The sequence below is a fragment of the Panthera pardus genome, unplaced genomic scaffold (assembly GCF_024362965.1).
Source record: "Panthera pardus isolate Hobbes unplaced genomic scaffold, ASM2436296v1 HiC_scaffold_15, whole genome shotgun sequence".
In the NCBI taxonomy this organism is placed as follows: domain Eukaryota; kingdom Metazoa; phylum Chordata; class Mammalia; order Carnivora; family Felidae; genus Panthera; species Panthera pardus.
Window position 1 is genome coordinate 63,382,144 of NW_026526710.1, and position 21,230 is coordinate 63,403,373.

The window sequence follows — 21,230 nt, forward strand, 5'->3', positions numbered from 1 at the left end:
CAGGTCATGATCTCGCGGCTCGTGAGTTCCAGCCCCCATCAGGCTCTGGGCTGACAGCTCAGAGCCGGGAGCCTGCTTTCGATTCTGTGTCTCCCTGTCTCTCTGCTCCTCCCCTGCTCATGCTCTGTCTCTCAAAATCAATAAACATTAAAAAAAAATTTTTTTTTATTAGATGGTAGAGTCAGTCCTACAGAAAGTTTCCCAAGTTTGTTGATGATCAAAGGACAATATAATTTGGTTCCTTATGGTTCCACCTAAAATAAAGTTAGTCTTCTCATCTCAAATAGTTGCTAAGATGATTGTTAGAAATTAGGGAAATAAAGCTTATGTGACATTGTAATAACATTCATAATTGAAAAACCACGGTTATAGTTTAAAAAGCAACTAAACTCATTTGTTATTTTTGTTTCACTTTCTAGATTCAGGTTTGTTATATGACCAAAGTTGTTTTAGAGGCTTATTTTTATTTTATTTACTTTTTTTTTGGAAATCTTTATTTATGGGGGAGGGGGGGAGGGAGAGCACACACAAGCAAGCAGAGGAGGGGCAGAGAGAAAGAGAGGGAGAGAGAGAATCCCAAGCAGGCTCTGCACTGTCAGCACAGAGCCAGGCGCGGGGCTCAATCTCGTGACCTGAGCCGAAATCGAGAGTCGGACACTTAACCCACTGAGCCACCCGGGCGCCCAGAGACTTATTCTTAATTTTAAAAAATCTTGAAAGATTCTAACAATTCTCTCCTGTCCCTTTAGTCACTGAATTAACTTTTAGGAAATCCTGATATAAAGATACCAAAGCGCGGCCACGTCGTCAACTGAACTTCATGTGCTTCGCGAAACATGTACGTTGCCCCTGTACAAAGACCGCAGAACCAGCTATGACTCTCTGCACTACGGGTTCTCTCTCCCCAAAGAGGACTTGAGTGCAATTTTTTTTCACTGAAATTTTATTTCCTGTCAAGCAGCCGGACCAGTACCCTCATTATCTGGAACTTGGTGGAAGGCTTCAGGTTTCCCTTGAGATGTTTTGACAAACAAGGTTGTACTAAAGAATTAATACTGATGTTTTGGTAGCTTGCTATTGTTTTCTGTGGTGTTACTCAACTGGCTTGTGAATTACACACTATAATGAGAATAAATATTTTCTTAATATACTCAGAAACCTCTAGGTAGACTCAAAGCACTCTGTGTATTACAGTGAGAAGAAAAACACATTCCTGATTTTAAGCACTTATTTAAACTCATTCAATCTCCACTGCTGCATGTAGACCCTTTCCTTTTCCTTTTCCATCTTTTTCAAATACGTGGTCGAAAGCATCAGTCTAGGACACAGAGCTTTATGTGGCTGGTGACAGAGACATTTAATTAAAATTTCTAGGGAGGGAAAAAGGAAACACATTTTATTTTCCCAGTTAATTACCAATTCATTTATTTATTTATTAAAAAAAAAAATTTTTTTTAACGTTTATTTGTTTTTGAGACCGAGAGAGACAGAGCATGAACAGGGGAGGGACAGAGAGAGAGAGAGAGACACAGAATCGGAAGCAGGCTCCAGGCTCTGAGCCATCAGCCCAGAGCCCGACTCGGGGCTCAAACTCACGGACCATGAGATCGTGACCTGAGCTGAAGTCGGAGGCTTAACCGACTGAGCCACCCAGGCGCCCCTCCCAGTTAGTGACCAATTTAAAAGAGAGTGACAGTGAGGATGTGGTTTCAAATATGCACCTCGCTCATGGTGTTTTGAACACTGGGAATGACGAGTGAAAACAGCCGGTTACCTCGGAAGAAGAACATGTACTTACTTTTACGACTGCCATCGTGTTCCTCAATTGCCTTGCAGTGATTCCGTTACTGTCACTACCACTGAATCAGGGCCACCCACCCTCTTCAATTAACTCTAAGGAAAGGCAGCAAAATTCAAGTTCATAAATGCACTTGGAGTATGTTGTGGCATGGCTGCTAAAATGAGGACTGTCAATGACAGATTCCAAATGGAATTTTCCCAGCATTTCTATGGAGCAGATACTTTAGGGAATTCACTGTTACTTAGTGAAAGTCTCATGCAAGAAGAAGTCAGCAACTCTAAAAACTGTCAAGTTCAACAGTAGAGGTCATATGTCCGTTGGGAGTTCAACCTGTCCCGTCACTGCATAATCACCATGATTGGCGAATACATTAAACACGACCCATTTTCTCAAAGACATTGTCATTTTTCTGGTCTCTGATTACAGGAGGATGCTGCTGGCACAATGTCAAGACTAAATTCATTCAACACATTGTTGTGAAAGAAATGACACAGGAGTACTACATAAGCAAATGACAGTTGTATAAGAAATCACAAAACATTTACAGATGCATTGACTTCAAGCTCTCAATAAACACAATCTCCACTGCCACTCTGAGGCCCCAACTGAGGTTTCCAAGAAGTGATTAGGAAGAAATATTTTTCCCATAACAAGTCATGGCTCGGATAGAAGTGAGCTATTATGCTATTTTTTTTTTAAGTTCAGAATATTCAATTAGGAAAAGATATATATTTTTTTTGATAAGAGAGAAATACTTTGGAATTACAAACTTAATACCTTAATGGGAATGACAGATCACAGCATCACACACACGCACACAATAAACACAAAAGAAGACAAACAGCACGGGTCGGGTTGTGAACGCTCACGGCTATCTCTTGTTTGTCAGCGACTGCTACCCGGACCGGGTGCTGTTCCCACAGTCTCCTATCAGCACAGCCATTTAGAAATGAAACAAACCACAGGAAACAAAACAACTCTCCGGCTGTCTGGCATGCATCACCACTTCAAACCCAGAGCTTCAAAATTCTCTCGTGAAGTTTCTGAACATCAACCCACTGAGCTGTCGTTGGGGGATGCAGGGAGGTCCTTATTAGACTTGATGGACAAGTTCTGAGGTTTATGACATGAGGATTTTTAGCATCATCATCTAAGCCATGTTCCAACAAAATATAAGAACTGTTGCATTTAGTGACACTGCCCTAAAGGAACTCTGAATGTTCTCTCCTTCCTGTCATAATGCTCATCCCCGAGCTGCTCCCATTCTATTCTGTCATCATCCTCTGAAGTTAGGTGGTAATAAGCTCTTTATCTTTGAAGTGGGTGAAATCAAGGGAGTACATTAGTGCTGCTGTCCCCTGACCATGGCTTACAGGACCAGGGTAGCATCCTGATCTGAACAGAGCCAACTGGATTCTCTCTCCCAGGTGAAGTGAGAATGAGGACTTCATGACTCTGGTCAGGTGGCTGAAGACACGACCCTCACAGGACATGTTACAGCTTGGGAGGGAGGAAGCTGGAGTGGCTGTTTTAGGTCCCAGTCAACGAATGGGGAAATCTGGCCGATAGCAGCACAAGAATAATACCGAAGCAAAAGGAAGCAGAGCCTGGAAACTAAACTAAACTAAAGCCTCAGAAAGACAAAATATTCTTGAATCCAAAAGGCTTTTCAATTTCAGGTTCTGGTTCTCTGATATCTAGGTGTACCTGTCCCCCTTGAGTTCAGTGAGAAACCTTTGCATAGTTTCTATAAAACTGCTCCTTGTGCTTTTATGTAATAGTTTGAGTGGGTTTCTTGCCTAAGGTAACAAGTCCTATTTTTTTTTTTCTAAGTAGGCTTCATGCCCGGCGTAGAGCACGAGGCTTGAACTCACAATGCTGAGACCAACACCTGAGCTGAGACAGAGTTGGATGCTTAACCGACTGAGTCACCCAAGCGCCCCGCAAGAGTCCAAATTATTAACAATCACTGGCTTAGGTTTGACTTCTTTAACTACTTGATAATAATCATTTAAAGTTCTTCCTTGATTTGCGACATCACTCCTTTCTCTGCACAGTAGAGGCGTCATGGCCATAGACAGACACTGAGAAGAGAGGAGTACTGTTTCTTACGAACCTAACCATGAAAGGAAAACCTCTTGCCGACAAAGTAAGGTAACTACTTACGTAATCTGGTAGAGGAACATCATTGGAACTCAGTGAACCTCTCAAGGACTGTGTGGCTTGTTCCAGAACTTTGTTGTGTTTTTTAGACAGCAAGGAAAACAAACTGAAAAAAAAAAAAAAAAAGAATGAGTATCTCCTTTTCTAGGTTTTATAGAGAATTATAGAGTTCCACAAGACGTCAATTATTCTAAAATATACATGTAGTGACTTTTTTCATGCCTGTGTTAATAGCAGGATTAGTAATACTACCAAAAAGACAAAAAATGAAGTGAGGAGAATGTTTAAATTATAAGGAGTCTAAAGCATAAAAAAAGTTTGACAGCTTAAAGACCGTATTTCAAACACGGGATAATTTTCTTTCCACAGTAGTGGACAGAGACTCAGTCTGGGATATGAACGAACTTTATGAGTAACTTGGAACGTGATCTATTACTAGTCACTTGAACTTGTATCTCAATGTTCTCATCTTTCAAATAAGTGTGTTGGGTCAGATTATTTTTCTAATGTAATACAGTCTATCGCTTATCACAGCTTTACATTCTTCTCAAAAACAAGGACTTTAAATACATTTATTAGAAGATTTCCACTTCTGGCCATGATGGGTTAACTGGTACCGAACAGCCTTCCTGCTATTAACACCTAGGAAAACTGGACGAGATACACGAGACAACATTTTCCAGATGTCGTACAACACCCGCAGGGCAGGACTGTGGTCCCTACGAGAGAGTGTGCGCCTAGACAAGCCTTCCGGACTGTGGTACGGAAAGCTGGCACCCGGCAGCATGCAGCAGCGTCGTGCTGCGCTGAAATCACAGAGGGAAGGACTGGCGGCTGCGTGGCAGGTGGAATTTGCAGGCAGATCATTAGACTGGAGAGAAACGCAAGAGGGAGGTCCAGAAACCTGCCCAAGGGTCTTCTCCATTTGAGGTTTGGTTTTCTTTGTTTGTCCTTTTGAGGTTGAAAGCGAACCTCACGCTTGCCGTTCACACCCATTTGCCACGACGCGCTGGTAGCCAGTACGGAGCAGCACTACGTTATCTGTGATTCCAGAAATGTTATATGCGACAAGGCATGTATATGAAGGAATGCTGTACACACACATCTATCTTTCTTTTTTCAACGTTTTTATTTATTTTTGGGACAGAGAGAGACAGAGCATGAACGGGGGAGGGGCAGAGAGAGAGGGAGACACAGAATCGGAAACAGGCTCCAGGCTCCGAGCCATCAGCCCGGAGCCTGACGCGGGGCTCGAACTCACGGACCGCGAGATCGTGACCTGGCTGAAGTCGGACGCTTAACCGACTGCGCCACCCAGGCGCCCCTATCTTTCTTATTCCACCACCAAATGCGTACAGTTTTGCACCTCATACTTTTTGCATTTCTTGATCCATTCAATAAACACCGAGTGCCGTAACTTGGTTATCTAAACATCCGGGTATATCATAATTTAACTAGTCTATTATTAATCATTGCGACGTCTCCACTTTCATTTAGTTATTTTTCTATCAACGGCACTGTGCTGAACACCCTTCTGTATAATTTTTAGCATACTGAGGTGCGACTATCTACCGGATAAATTCCTTGAAGTGAAACTACCGACTAAAAGAATAATGGAAAAGAATAGAACAGTGAACTGTGTAGCAGTATACATTTTTCAAATATACAAGTTATTCTGTAAATAATGAAAATAAAAGGCAAAAATATGTTGGGGTTGGGATAGTGTGTAAAGTATATCCCCACGGAAATGCACAAAGAGAAAAATTGGTAAGATTCTGTTGCTCGCAGTGCATTTCAGGAACAAATGGAATTTTAGAGGAGTTTTCTGAGACTGAAAGAATTTGCATGGTTAGTTCTAGCATAGAGAATGGCAAGACTCATAGGCCTGAACCGAATGCCCACACAAGAAGGGAAAGCAATAAATGCTCCTGGAAGAAGTGAGCTTCCCGGTGTGAGGAGAAGGGGGGGCCACTGAAGAAGACAGCACACTCTACTGAGTTCACAAACTACCAGAACTCGGGAGCTGCTTAATGGGTTCAACAAACTGGGGGTTCTGTCCATGCCCTGAGCTCACCTTCAGAGGACAACAGAGGTAATCTAGGGTAACTTCCATCAAACCTGAAGAAACTCATTAAACGAGCGGTAGGAATCAAAGCAGAAAGGATTCGAAATGGTTTCCTTTGGAGAAGAAAGGCTAGTTTGTTTACTTTAAAAGTGAATACCAACAACCCGCTCTCCTTGTTAGAAGAAGACAAAACCAGGAAGTGAGCTTCAATGCAAAAACACAAACTCTTTCCGCTGGGCATGATGGGAAATCTGAGTAGTAAGGGCAGATAATGTTGCAATGGTCCACCTCAAGGAGCTGTGGCCACCATTCCTGGCTGCTCTTAAGAAAGCTGCTTTGGGAACAGAGGAGTTGAGGTCACTCCCAGCTTTCTATCGTGAAGGAGAAGCCGAGAAGTCACGCTTACTTCAAGTTGTTATTCTTCTACAATACAACAGGCTTTCCCCTCAGGTCTTAACCGCCACAGAGCTTTCAACTTCTTTTTTTGTTTTTTTAAACATTCTATTTCTGGCTCGCATTTAACATTTTTAAGGCAAAATGACCTAAATTTGTATGAGACGTGGCTTGCAGATTGCTGAGAAAAGTAATGTCTGCTGAAAGCTTTGCAACCAAAGTACCAGCCCTGGCTTAATGCTGGTCAGAGTACACGGTAAAGACGTAGGGTGTTTGTACGTAAACGGGTAATTGCTGGCTTTCAACTGTACTATTCACTCAGGATATGGCTGCCACAGTGCTTGTTTTTAAAAGATTAGACTTTTCTTTTTATACAAGAATGTTCACTACAAACTGGTTCAACACTGAAAAACTGGGAACAACCAGAACACTGAGGAAGAATGGAATGGGTAAATAAACTGTGAGATATTCATACAATGAAAAACTATGTAGTAATTTAAAGTTTTCTAAAGGTACACGCAATAATAAGGATACATCTCAAAAACAATGTTGTTTGCTGGGCCCTTAGAGAAGAATGTGACCAAAAGGATATTATTTAAATAGTGTATTAAAAATGCAAAAATGATACTACCTGTCCTCTATGGATAAAACATTTGAATAAAACATATGGAAGTGATAAATACTACATTTAAGATAGCTATTATTCTCTGAGAAAGAAGGGAAGGAAATGGAATCAGACAGGGGAAAAAATAAGGGATTTAGCTCTCTCCGAATCTTTCTCTCTCTTGCTTTCTCTCTCTCGCTCTCTCTATGTAAAATGTTGTTTTTGTTACGCTAGATACATACATAAGGGATTGCTATATTTATCTCTTCGACGTATGCTTGAAATACTATATACATTTTGAAAACTGGAATAAAAAGAATACACTACCCTGAAGACAAGAGAGTTCCTGCTAACAGCCAACATTTTTTTTTTTAAGTTTATTTATTTATTTTGAGAGACAGAGCTCAAGAGGGGTAGGGTCAGAAAGAGAGGGGGGAGAGAGAGAGTCCCAAGCAGGCTCCACAGTGCTAGCACAGAGCCTGACGCAGGGCTCGAACTCTTGAATCACGAGATCATGACCCGAGCCAAAGTCAGGCACTTAACCAACTGAGCCCCCCCAGGTGCCCCGACAGCCAACATTTCAGCAAAGAAAGCAGCATGTGGGTAGAATATGTACGGTGAGTCCAACATGACACAAGCTAAAAAAACCACCAGCTGCTGAAAAGGCTGCAGTTGAAGGTGCACAGTCAGTGACAGGAGATGAGACCAGAATGGAGATGTCTGAGACCGAATGTGAAGGATCAAAAGTCCGGGGCTTGATTCTACGCGGAGAAGAAGCTAATGGAACATCTGTCTTCCAAAATGATGAAAGAGACATGTTCCTTGTTCCCAAGGAGCTCAAATCTAAGGTGATAAGAAACAACAACAACAAAAAGCCTGCAATTCTGAAATTGGAGAACACCATGGGTCTTAAGAGTAGGCTGTGGGAACACAGAGGAAGGCTGGGTACATTTCGGAGGAAACCTACTTTCTGTGGCCTTGACGTTTAGGGGGTTGCTAGCTGGGAGACGTACAGGGGGAGGAAGAGGAACTCAGAAGGGGAAACAGCGCCCACAGAGGCACAGAGAGACTCGAGGGAAGTACCAAGGCCAGAACGACGCAAGTCCACGGGGTGAGCGGGGGCAAGAGAGAAGTTTAGCAAGACAGGGATGGGCTGTCAAAGAAAACATGCTAAGGGGTTTGCAGTTCATCTTGTCGAAGTCACTGAGGCAGGCAGGAAGTCAAATATTTACCAAGAACCTTCTATGTGCCGGGCAATGCGCAAGTTGCCTGGGATACAGTGACATGCAAAAGCAACGTGGTCTTTGTCCTGCCCTCCTGGAGGAGGTGGTTGCGTTGGGGACAAACGTACACAGAAGGTTCTATCGTCAGTGCAGCGATGGAGATGGGCGCGGAGAGCTATGGGGACACAGATGAGGCTGCCCAGCTGCACCTGAAGGCAGGAACGGGAGGTCAGCCCTGGAGGTGATGCCTGAGCGGAATCCGAAGGAACACTTGGGAGTCGGCCAAGGAAATGGGGCAAAAGGGTAAAGGTCATCTGGACAGAGAAAAGAGCACGAGGGAAAGCAGACATCCAAGTGCAGGCAATGGGAGGGCACACACGCTCACCGAGTGTCACACGCACGGCAGAGCACGGGGTTAAGGCTGAGCTGCCAGTGGGGATGGTTTATGAAGCGTCTCTCGTGTCTCACTTAGACCTTGGGCTTCATCCTGAATGCCAGAGTTTTATGACAGCAAGGCTACAACGGGAGAGGCAAAAGCGAAGCTGTTGTGTCTGGTGTTCAGGTGGGGAGTATGGGGCAAGGGATGGGCAGGAAGTGATCATTCCTCGTTCGTCTATGTCCTCAATCTCTCCCCAGTGCACTCTCATCCCACGGTGGCCAGGCAGTCCCCGCCACAGAACCCCAGGGCTCCAGGAAGCAAAGTCTGAAAACTAGAGCCCGAGGAGTGAGGCACAAGTACATAACTGCGTGCTTGCTGTAGAAAGATTCCTCCACCCCCAGAGGGAAGGACAGACAAGGGCTGCCAAGAGAACGGTCTAGAAGCAGATCCTTTAGGTAACTTCTACGCTGCTCAAGAGCGGAGGAGGTAACCGAGCTAAAGCAGTCTGAGCCACCAGGAAGGCAAAGAGACAACAGAGAGAGTGACAGAAAGGAAGTCATGGACGACTCCGAGGTTCCCAACTTGGGAAACAGCAGCTGGCTGAGAACGTGAATGTATGTGCTAGGAACGGAAGAGCAGAAGAGCAGGGAGAGGGCCCAGGAGGACCAGGGCTCTGCCTTAAAGAAAAGAGCAGCAGCAGTAGCTACGAGGACGCACATAGGGCTCGCTGTGTGTCAGACACTGCTCGACAATAATCGCATGAGGTGCACATTATCACTATCCATCCTTTCTAGGGAGGATGAAATCGAGGCAAAGGTTGAGTACTTTGCTTAAGGCACACAGCTACTTAGCGGTGGAGTCAGGAGTCAAATTCAGGCAGGCAAACTCCAGAATCTGTGTTTTTTAAATGTTTATTTATTTTTGAGAGAGAGAAAGAGAGCACGTGTGCACGTGCGTGAGCAAGTGGGGGAGGAGCAGAGAGAGGGAAACACAGAATCTGAAGCAGGCTCCAAGGCCCTGAGCTGTCAGCACAGAGCCCAGTGTGGGGCCTGAACTCATGAACCGTGAGATCATGACCTGAGCTGAAGTCAGTCACTGAACCAACTAAGCCACGCAAGTGCCCAGTATCTGTGCTCTTAATGATTCTGCCACAAAACCCAGAGATGCTCAGGAATATCCAGATGGAGATGGTCAGGGATACCCAAGTGGGCAGTTCAGAAACATGAAGCTGGTGCTTGGGAGAGAGGTGAGACCTTTTAGGGTTATCAGCATCCGCTGACATCACGCAACTACAGGTGATCACCCAAGGATAATGTGGCAAGTAAGAAAAGAAGATCAAGGTCAAAATTCTGGGCGACACCATGACTAAAAGGGGAAACAGCAAAGGGCCCCCCAGAGACATAGAAGGGGAAGAACAAGAAGAGAAAAGACATTCTGGAAGCCAAGAGAATGATCTCAAGGGAAGAGTGGCCATCACTGTCAAAAGGTAAAGGCTAGAGTAATACCCTAAAGGGGAGGCAACACTGGGAGGTCACTTTCAGGAGGTGGCATGGGGCTCCCTCCTTGAATACTGCAGACTTCTCCCACAACAATCTTCCCCCTCACAACTTCTAGGCACCTTCTCTCCACACCCCAGTCCCTCCTTCATAAGAGCAGTCCCCTGAGAAACGAGGACTACCTTAACTCCGCAAAAGAATGGGAGCAGGTAAAGAAACTTAGGTGTACAACTGGTAGTTCGTCCAAGGTTAAAGTCACAGTGTAGTGAACACACAAGCTCTCTTAGAAATCCTAAAGAGCCATTTTAAAATGCAAGGAAATACAAAATATTATTCAGGATGTTAAAGGCAGAGCTATGGACAGAAACCGAACCTCCTTACGCCAAGCTTCGTGTTTTCCCTGTAGACAGTGACTCCTTCCACACGCAGGAATCCCCCTCTCTCCTCTCTGCCCATCTAAATGCTGCCTGGCCTTCGAGGCACAGCCGCATGCTGTCGATTCCATACCCTCTGTGAAGGATTCCTCTAACCTGTGCTCACCCTGCCTCCGAACCACACTAACTTCTAACTTCTCCACACCTCAGCTGACGCTTAAATACAGTCTCACATGGCTGGTCACCTTATTTTTAATCAGCTTTACTGAGGAATCAGCAGCACAGACTACAATTAACCAATTTTAAGTATACAATTCGAGGAGTTTTGAAAAATATAAACATGCATGTGACTCATCGCCATAATCATGACCTAGCTCGTGTCCATTACCCCAGGACAGTCCCCGGCCCCTTGGTAGACAATCCCCTCCTCCACCCCCCACCCCCCTCTCCCGTCCTCCACCTCCCTCCCCCCTCCTCCAACCCCCTCCACCCCCCCTCCGCCCTGGCCCCAAGCAACCACTGATCTGTTTCCTGTGGCTGCGGTACCAGACCTACTCTTTTGCGTCTGGTTTCTACCACTTAGCACTTCATCCACGGGGTTTGGTATCAGCAGTTCATTCCTTTTTATCACTGAGTAGTTTTCCATTGTAGGAACAAACCTCATGTTTTTTTTAAATTTTTATTTATTTATGTATTTATTTATTAATTAGCTGATGGACACTTGGGCCGTTTCCCCTTCTGGACCCTTATGAATAAAGCTGCTATAAACATTCTCACAAAAGTTTCCTCGTGAACCTAAGTCTTCATTTCTCTTGAATAAATCCCTGAAGTGGGACTGCTAGGTTCTGTGCCCTACGTTCTTGCTGGCACTTGCTATTTCAGTCTCTTTAGCATTGGCCCTTCCAGTGGCTGTGAAATCTGGCTGTGGTTTTCACCTGCATCCCCTGAGGAATGTTCCTGTGCTCTTGGGTGTTGTTTGCTGAAGTGTGTATTCAGATCTTTTTTGCCCTTTAAACAATGGGTTGTTTTCCTTCTTCTTCCTGAGTCTGTAAGAGTTCTTCATATATTCTAGACGTATGTCCTTTATCGGGTATTTCTTTGTAAATTATCTCCTAGACCAGTGGTGGTGGTGATGGTGGGGGGTTCTTTTCCTGTTCTTAACAGTGTCTTTTGAAGGGGAAATTTCAGAATTTGATCGAGTCCAATTCATCAAAATTTAAAATGCAAGTGGTGTTTTTTGTGTACTAAAAAACTTTTGCCTAACCCAAAAACTTTTGCCTTGGGTTATGGTTTCTTATATATGGTTTGTAGTTTTACCTCTCCTATTTACGGTTTGTGCTCCATTCAGATGTATGTATGGCATAAAGCAAGAGTCAGGGTTTATGTAATTGGTTTGGTTTTTTGCATGTGAATGTTTAACTGTTCCTGCACCATTAGTTGATAAGACTATTCCTTCCTCCTTAAACTACCTTGACAGGCTTGTCAAAATTTCATATATGAGCATATATGAATGGGTCTCCTTCTGGATTCTATTCCATTCCATTGGTCTACAACTCTATTGCACACCAACAATACTACACTGCCTTGACTATGTTAGTTGTAATCTATAGTATACCTTGAAATCAGGTAGTGTGAGTTCTCCAATTTGAGTTTTGTCAAAATTGCTTTTGAGGGGCACCTGGGTGGCGCAGTCGGTTGGGCGTCCGACTTCAGCCAGGTCACGATCTCGCGGTCCATGAGTTCGAGCCCCGCGTCAGGCTCTGGGCTGATGGCTCGGAGCCTGGAGCCTGTTTCCGATTCTGTGTTTCCCTCTCTCTCTGACCCTCCCCCGTTCATGCTCTGTCTCTCTCTGTCCCCAAAATAAATAAAAACGTTGAAAAAAAAATTTTTTTTAAAAATTGCTTTTGGGTCCTTTGTATATCCACATAAATTAAACAAAAACCTTTTTTAATGTTTATTTATTTTTGAGAGACAGAGCATGAGCAAGGAAGGGGCAGAGAGAGACACACACACACACACAGAATCTGAAGCAGGCTCCAGGCTCTGAGCTGTCAGCACAGAGCCCGACACGGGGCTCAACCTCACGGAACTGTGAGATCATGACCTGAGCCGAAGTCGGATGCTTAACCAACTGAGCCACTCAGGCTAAATTTTAGAATCAACTTGTCAATTTCTACCAAAAAGCCTGGTGGGATTTTGATTAGGACTGTGTTAAATGTATAGATAAATTTCAGGATCTCAACAATACTAAGTCTCTGATCCATGAACATGGGATCACCGAGTTTATTTAAGTCTTCTTTAATTTCTTTTTTAAAAATGTTTAAAAAATTAAAAAAATTTTATTATTGAAGTACAGTTGACATGCAGTGTTATATTCATTTCAGGTGCACAACACCATGATTTGACTGATCTTTTCAAATTTCTTTCCACAATGCTTTACAGTTTTCGGTATTCACATCTTGCATGTATTTGAGTTATGTTTATTCCTAAGTTACTGCATATTTTTAGGATACCATAGACAGTACTGCTTTCAAATTTCAATTTCTGACTGTCACACGAATAGCAAAATACAATTATTGTTATATACTGACCTTATATCCTTTGACTTTGTTAAACTCATCTCTTCCTATTTTTTTGCAGATTAGGATTTTTTAATCCTGATTTGTTGACTCACTGCACTGCCTAGGACCTTTAGTATAATGCTGAATAAATGTGAGAATGAATATCCTAGTCATTTTCTTGATCCTAGGAAAGAATACATTCAGTATTTTACCATTAAGTATGATTTTAGCTATAAATGTTCCATAGATGCCCATTATCAGGTTGAGGAAATCCCTTCTATTCCTTGTTAACTGAATTTTTTTTTTTTAATCATGAATAGACAATGAATTCTGTCAAATGCTTTCTCTGTACCTAAGAAGATCACGTGGTTTTCTTTTTAAGTCTATTAAATATAGTGGATTGTACTGATAAAGCATGGAATGTTGAGGCAACCTTATGTTCCTAGGATGTATCTCACTCGTTATCCATCCTTTCATATGCTGAGAAGAAATAATGATGGCAGCTGTCACTTACTGAGAACATCCTCTGTGCCCAGCACCTTACTCAACTTTTATAATTGTTAACTAAATTCATACACAACAGGCTTAAGAGGGCACTACCATTATCATCACATTATACAAAGGAAACTAAGGCATTAGAGAGGTAAATTAATTTGTCGAGGATTATACTGCTCATAAGTGGAAGAGCTAGAATTTATATCCTGGTAAGCTGACTTTCAATTTTGCACTCATAACCACCGTATGATCTTTTATCAGGAGATTTGTTTTACTGATTATAGTGAATTCCCCCCCCCCGCCCCTTCCTTCATGATTCACTCCTACTCCCTTCTTTTAAGAACAGAAGTGACTACTCTCCTGAAAAATGTCTAACGACTCTCCTGACACAAGGCTGAGTTAATTATCATACCGTTTTCCTGGATCACAAAGACAAACATACGTTCTAAGTTGGGCCAGACGGAAACTTTCCCTAAGATTTCAGGATCTCAACAATACTAAGTCTCTGATCTATGAACGGGAATGGTGAGAAAGACTGCTGTTCCCCTTGGTTAGAAGACTGTAGAGATGTTAATCTGGAGGTGCCCATGGTCATGATTTAGTTTCACAGAGAAAACCCAGGTGCAAGAAAAGGGAATCCGCCTAAGCTGAAACAGTGACAAGAAAGGCACAGACAAAGCAAGAGGCAGAGAGATACTCTGGAGGTACTGACTCCTCAATTCAAGTCTCTGGAACCTCACCTCTGGAGCCCCAACATCTGCATTGTTTTCTTTCTTTCTTTCTTTCTTTCTTTCTTTCTTTCTTTCAATTTATTTTGAGAGAGAGAGAGAGAGAGAGAGAGAAAGAGGGAGGGAGGGAGGGAGGGAGGGAGGGAGGGAGGGAGGGAGGAAGAAGGAGAGGGAGAGTACGGGGCAGAGAGAGGGAGGGAGAGAGAGAGGAAGAAGGAGAGGGAGAGTATGGGGCAGAGAGAGAGAGGGAGAGAGAGAATCCCAAGCAGGCTCTGCACTGTCAGCACGGAGTCCGACGCGGGGCTGGAACTCACGAACCATGAGATCAAGACCTGAACTGAAATCAGAAGTCGGACACTTAACCGACTGAGCCATCGAGGTGCCCCTTCTACATTTCTTTTGTCAGCTCTTCCCCACTAAGAATCTCTTAAGACAAACCTCCTTTTTACACAGGCTAGGGTCTGGTAGGGCTTTACTCCTTCATCTTGAAGTATTTGTTCAAACTTCATCTGTTCTTTGGGGGCTACCACAACCACTCTAGTCAAAACTGCAACCCAATCCTGGCACATCCTATTTTCTCTCTGTTGCTTTATTTTTTCTCCACACTACACACCACTTTCTAAAATACTATATGCTCTTCTTATGTTTTTATTGTTTCCATCCACTAGAACAAAAGTAGGCAGAATACAGCTTGAAGACCAAATCTGGTCCGCCATCTGTTTTTGCAAATAAAGTTTTATTGGAACACAGCCACATCCATTCATTCGTGTATTGTTTATGGCTGCTTTCATGGTACAATGGCAAAGTTGAGTAGTTATGACAGAGACCATCTGGCAGGCAAAGGCTGAGATATTTGCTATCTAGTCCTTCGGAGAAAGTTTCCTCACTCCTGCACTAGAATGTAAGCTCCATGCTGTCAGCGATTTCCACCTGTTTTGTTCACTGTTATATTCCCAGTGCCTAGAACAATGGCTGGTGCACAGCAGGTATCTGCTATTGGTTCACTAAATAAAACACAAAGGGAAAACATCCCCTGAAAAGAATGTACCTTCGTTAAGTTTAAAATTTCAAAGTTTATCTGGTTTCCGACTTGAGCCAAACAGCTAATTCTTTACAGCCAGGACAGTATCTTTTTTCCATTATTTTACTACCTTAGAAAAACAAGTATTCTCTCCCATTTACCTAGAAATACGATTGACTCACATTTCTCAGTCTTTCCTGAGAGTAATCCTCCAATATTTTTCCTGTGTGTACAAAACTAATTGATGGCAGAGCTGCCTGCGGTTGCTGCCAGACCGGATTTGGGATAGAGAGGAGGAGAGTCAAGGAGATCATCAAAGTTTTTTAACCCCGAGCAAACGGAATGAGCACATCACTTACTCACTTACTTGCATCACAAAAGTGAGCACATCACTTACTGAGACAGGAAAAACTATCTGGGGAACAGGTTCCAAGGAGACCCTCAGAGGTCCCCTCTTGGAAACGGGTAAGTTTGAGATGCCTGTTTGCTATCCAAGTGAAAGTTTCAGGTAGATACTCCGGCTTTAGGAAAGAGATTCCAGTTAAAGACATGTATTTGGGAACTGAAAACACACAACCGGAATTTAAAGCCATGGCAATGGATGAGAAAACTCAGTATTTAGCCTAGAGAGAAAAAAAAGAGAGGCCAGCAAGGGCTGAAACCTAAGCCAGGAATGAAGGAAGACCAGACGCTAGGTGCTTATACTCTGAGACTCTGACAAGGTTCGGTTCAGTAGAAGTGCCAGGTATTCGAAGGTGGGGCACAGAGGAGGCCACAGGCAGGAAGGCAGACTGAGGATCTGTATTGAAAAAATCAGACTTTCGGCTCCCCTCTCCTCCCTCACTCGGCCCAATGAGTGCCTTCCTGCGTGTTGGCAGAAGGAGAGGTGTTCACTCTTGAAAGGCTGAAGCAGACAGTGGGTTTCGAGGTGGAAGGCACCACCAAGGATGGGCATGCTATCCCGAAAGAGGGTGATTATGTAACAGCCTAGAGGCTGAACACCGAAATCTCTGCTGTCAGCCCCCTGCTCCCCCGCCCCCCATCAGCTCAGAGAATGCTGTCAGCTAGGCTCGTACATTCGGGAGAAATACTGAGGAGGACTGTCTCGTGAACAGAGGAGAAGTGTAAGAAAAGGTTATCCATAGATACTGACACGGGGTGGGGGGAGGGAGAAACCCTGGGGGGGTTTCTCAAGAAACCCAGCCCAGGGGAACGGGTTTTTTGTTTTTGGGTTTTTTTTAGTGTTTATTTATTTTTGAGAGAGAGAGACAGTATGAGTGGGGGAGGGGCTCCGAAGCAGGCTCCAGGCTCTGAGCTGTCAGCACAGAGTCCGACACAGGGCTCAAACCCATGAACCATAAGATCATGACCTGAACGAAGTGGTACCCTTAACCGACTGAGCCACCCAGGCACCCCCCCCCCCCCCCCCCCCGCCCAGCTAGAACAGTTTTAAGGAAGCGACCAATCAGCAAAGTCCAACCTGAGCACCCAGAACTTCCAGTCAGTTCTTTGATGCCTCACTGTTACATATGAGCTCTGCCAAAGATCACCAGAGAGCCACTAAAATGACAAGCAAAAAAAGAAAAAAGGAGCCCAAATGAAACAGAGATAATGTAGGGAGAAAATGAAAACTCTGACAATGTTACAATTATTAAGCTAAGGAATAGAAGCAAACATGTCAGCTGGGATACAAGAAGGAGGTGGTATAAAAAGACAACAAAAAGGAACTCTTGGAAAGTGCAATATGATAGCAGAAATGAAAAATTCAATGAAAGGGTTGGAAAACAAATTTGAAGAACATTCCCAGAAAGTGGAACAGAAAAGACAAAGAGATGTAAAACAATAGCAAAATGGCAGAGAAATGGTCCACACAGTCTAGCAGAGAATGTTTTAAGAGAAAAAAGAAAATGGAAGGGGGAAAAGTGGACATTACTAAAAATTATTTTAAGGAAAGTTCCCAAAACTGGAAAACATGCATCTCCTGAATGAAAGAGCCCACCAAGAATGCAGAAAATAGATAAAAACAAAGAAATCCTCCCACATAATAGCACATATGACTGGAAGTTCAAAACACTGGAGACAAAAGGAAGGTCTTAGTAACAGAGAGAGAGTGCGAGTGAGCGCCATATACAAATTGTCAAGAATTACTATGACATTAGACAGCTCGACAGCTACAAAGCAATGAACAATGCCTTCTAAACGCAGAGTGAAAATAACTCAAGTTCTGAACCCTGACAAGTTTTTATTCTAAAGGTTAAAATAAAGATATTTTCAGACAAATTGTCTAAGAAAGTAAACAGATCACATTATAGTATATGGACCACTGGTGAATAATATCTCACAGCCAACGTAAGCACTAGTCACTGATGTAAAAAGTATGTACACCTGTACTGGGAAAATGGGGAACAGGCCCCCAGAGCGTGCGTGCGTGCGTGCGTGTGTGTGTGTGTGTGTATGTGTGTGTGTGTGTCCAGCTGCAGGGGAACCTAAAGTGCTGACTACTACTTCTGAAATATTAGTCTGTTCACATAAAATGTTTTTCTTTCTCATTCCACTTCTTTGCTTCTCATGAAGAATCCTTCTATCTATTCAGAGAAAGTTGAGCAGACCAATGATTGCCAAGAACGAGAGTCAGGCAGCCTCTGTCAAAGACCAAACCAAAGGTGAGGGAACAGCTGTTGGATGGATGGGTCTAATAAACGTGGGGGAAAATCTGAGAATCTTGAACATCTTTGAGAACATAAAAACTCATCAAAGTCTATGAAGATTATTACTCATCTTATGAAATATGTCCCCTTATACTTGTGGAATATGCTAGAATTAGTAACTTTCCAGGCTTGTCCTCTCAACCAAACTATATATGTATTTGTTTCAATATGCTGTTTTATGCTCTTAAATTGCTATATGCCTATATGTATGTTTCATAATACATATAATGCATTATATGTATGGTAAACATGGGGTTTTCTCCCCAAATGCTAAGTTCATTTAGGCCTTGATTCTACATTTTTACAGTGGTCTGCACACCAGAGGGTCTAAAATATGCTTACTACTAATGATTTGTCTTTCTTTTTTTTCCTCTTCTCCCTTTCTCCAGTAAAAGAAACTGCGAAGACATCAGTATTCCTTCCTTATAAAACTGGAAACACGAGGTCTTTGTTTTCTTAGAAAAAAAAAATCTTATTTTTAAGGATCTAAAACGGAAATGAAGAAGATGGCTAACTGCATAATTATCTTTACTAAGAACACTGACATTTACACAAAGAAGTAAGGTTAGAGGAGAAGAAACTGTCCATTCACATTTAATTGACTTAATAACCATAAATATTACTTTAGACATATCATAAATAGCTTAAAATTCATTTCCATCCAGGACAAGTGCTAAAATGGCACTGATTTTGTGGCACGTAAGGCAGAGCACAAAACAGGAGACCTCACCACCAATAAACAGCCTGCCGACTGTTGAGTCAGGCTTGTTAAAATGCAAATGTTTAGCAGATCAGCAGTCTACACAGCAACGCACAGAAACATGTGTCCATCGTCACGCTGGATCAGCTAGAATCTACACTGCTCCCTGGTTCAACACTCGAAGAAAAATTCGGTAACTCACCTTCTTGAAAAACGCTGAAGGTAAAAAGCAAAAGCTATAAAGAGATGCATTTATAAAATCTACTAAGGACAGTTGCCACCAAAAGGGCATGCTTGGAACTAAAGCTGGAGAATCCAACTGTATTGCCGTAACAACACGCAAGGTATCTCAGTGAGAACTTGAAATTACGGTTACGACGTCCAGAATGATTTTCAGTGTACGACTATATATCCAAAAATGACACACGGATGCAAAAATAACTGGTTACGTGACCAGAGCAAGATCATCAACGAAATGAGGGGTCTTTTTAAAAAAATGCTGAAAACTCAGGAATTGAATTTCCACGGTTAAAGGTAACAAAATAAGGAAGCCGTTGAAAGAAAACTGGAAGGTAACTAACAACTTTAAAAATAATGTTACATGAATTATTACAAGTAAAAATGTTTTGGAAATAATGGATAAAATACATGATCTGCCAGCACACAATCCGGTAACTATATATTACAAAAAAATGTAAGCGCGAAATAAGAGATTCCATCTTTAGGTTAAAAGATGATTTTATTTTTCACAAATGTGTTCGTGCAGATTTGTGTGTTTTTAGCTTCAAAGTCATTCCGTGGAGAAATGTGTAGTGAGTGGACACAATGCAAAAGGTTTGTTTTCTTAAGCAGATTTTTCCAATCCTGACTAACCTCGGTCAGAAACACTATTTAATAAGAATGACGTAAGTAAATGAAAAATTTTGTAATTTGATTTGTCTCAAAGGAAAAGCTCTATCCCTAATTTTAACTTACTTTTATACCTCTTTCATAGAGACTATACTTAAAAATGATATTCTTATGCAAACTCAGGTGCAATGAAAGACCCAAAGTATTTTCTAATTAGTATGCAATTTGAAAGAAACCAAAACGGTATTTTCAAGTATATTATGTAACAAACAGAAACAGATTTCCTGCCTGGAAAGAACTTAGGTTGTCTTTCTCTGGTTCTCTTTCTTAGTCCCTTGAGAAAACTAAATGCCAAGCAGACAGCAAACCCATCCGCTTAAAAACAACAACAACAACAACAACAACAACAACAACAAATTCTGTAGCACAATGTCACAATGTTATGGCAACGATTATGACTGAAATAATATTTAATGACAAAATTCATCTGGAAAGTGGGATTTCCCCCCAGTGAATGCAAGAGGAGTCAGGTCAGACAGTTTAGAAGTTACTGTCACAAGTTAAAAGGCACTTCCTAAGTATAAAGAAATTTCCTCTCAGGGGAAGCCTACCAAATGAAGTATGTTTGCTACATGTCAGATTTTACAAAGATAGTCACAGGAAATGTGACACTAATCACTGTTATTTAGAAAATGCTGCAGAATACCTACCTTTATATTATAACACAATTTACCAGGAAGATATTTTCCTTATTTGTTGATCCTTAATTGGGGGATCCCAACTAGAATTTTGAGATTTCTTTTGTTTAGCTCTTAATCTTAATTTAGCGAATATAATTAGTCTTTGGGAGGGCTATAGGAACAGGAAGTCTTAATTGGAATTATAGGTCTTTACTAGTAAATGCCTTTTTTCAACTTCTGCCAGACTCATTACTATGAAAAATCTTAGATTTATAAAAACTATCTCTTTATTTCAACTTCCTTTCAACCTTTGTATACTTAATTACTAATTTATACTTGCTCTATATGCTTTTAACATGTATCTTCCTTTATCTTTTGCTTGTATATTTATCCCATTTCTTCTAAGAACATAATTTTAAGGGCACAGATGTCCATTATTCTTCTTTCAAGTTTTCTGCAAAGTCTACTGTGTATGCATAGCGAGTTACTTGCTCCCCTTCCCCATGTTCTTTTTAAACAATTATATCCTGGTCAGCGGATAAATTCTTAAGATATGATTGATTATTGGTGGGAAAATATACTTTTGAGTTCGAGTCGAGAAATACTTTTTAGAAAAACCAAGAATCCAAATATAGAGACATCTAGATATCTAGATATATATAGATATCTATATATCTACATATATCTATAGTAACTTCATAGTCAACCCACCTCTACCATGACTCATTCTCAAATACGGGAGCAGCCCCCATTCCTCCCCTGAAGACATAAACCCAAACCACAAATAAAGAGAGGAAGATTTCCATGTATGAATCAGTGCCCGATGGAAAGCTATGAACTTTAACTCAAAGTCTTATTAATCCGATTTAACATAATTCTCAACAAGCTAAGTTATTAGCTTCCTCAGCTAAAACTTAAAAAAAAAAAAAAAAGGCAATGAAAAAGGAAAAGCTTAAGTGTAGCATAACCAAAAACACACAAAAGAGTTCT

General features: G+C 42.1%; 1 protein-coding gene across 4 annotated transcripts in view; it reads right to left on the reverse strand.

The window, feature by feature from the left end:
• DYM (dymeclin) overlaps positions 1 to 21,230 on the reverse strand; it is a 350,855-nt gene that overhangs the window by 102,993 nt on the left and 226,632 nt on the right. For all 4 annotated transcript variants that reach the window (XM_019464089.2, XM_053902680.1, XM_019464093.2 and 1 more), the window contains one exon: positions 3,968 to 4,070. In XM_019464089.2, the coding sequence (XP_019319634.1) occupies positions 3,968 to 4,070 (103 nt within the window). The remainder of the gene's footprint in view (positions 1 to 3,967; positions 4,071 to 21,230) is intronic.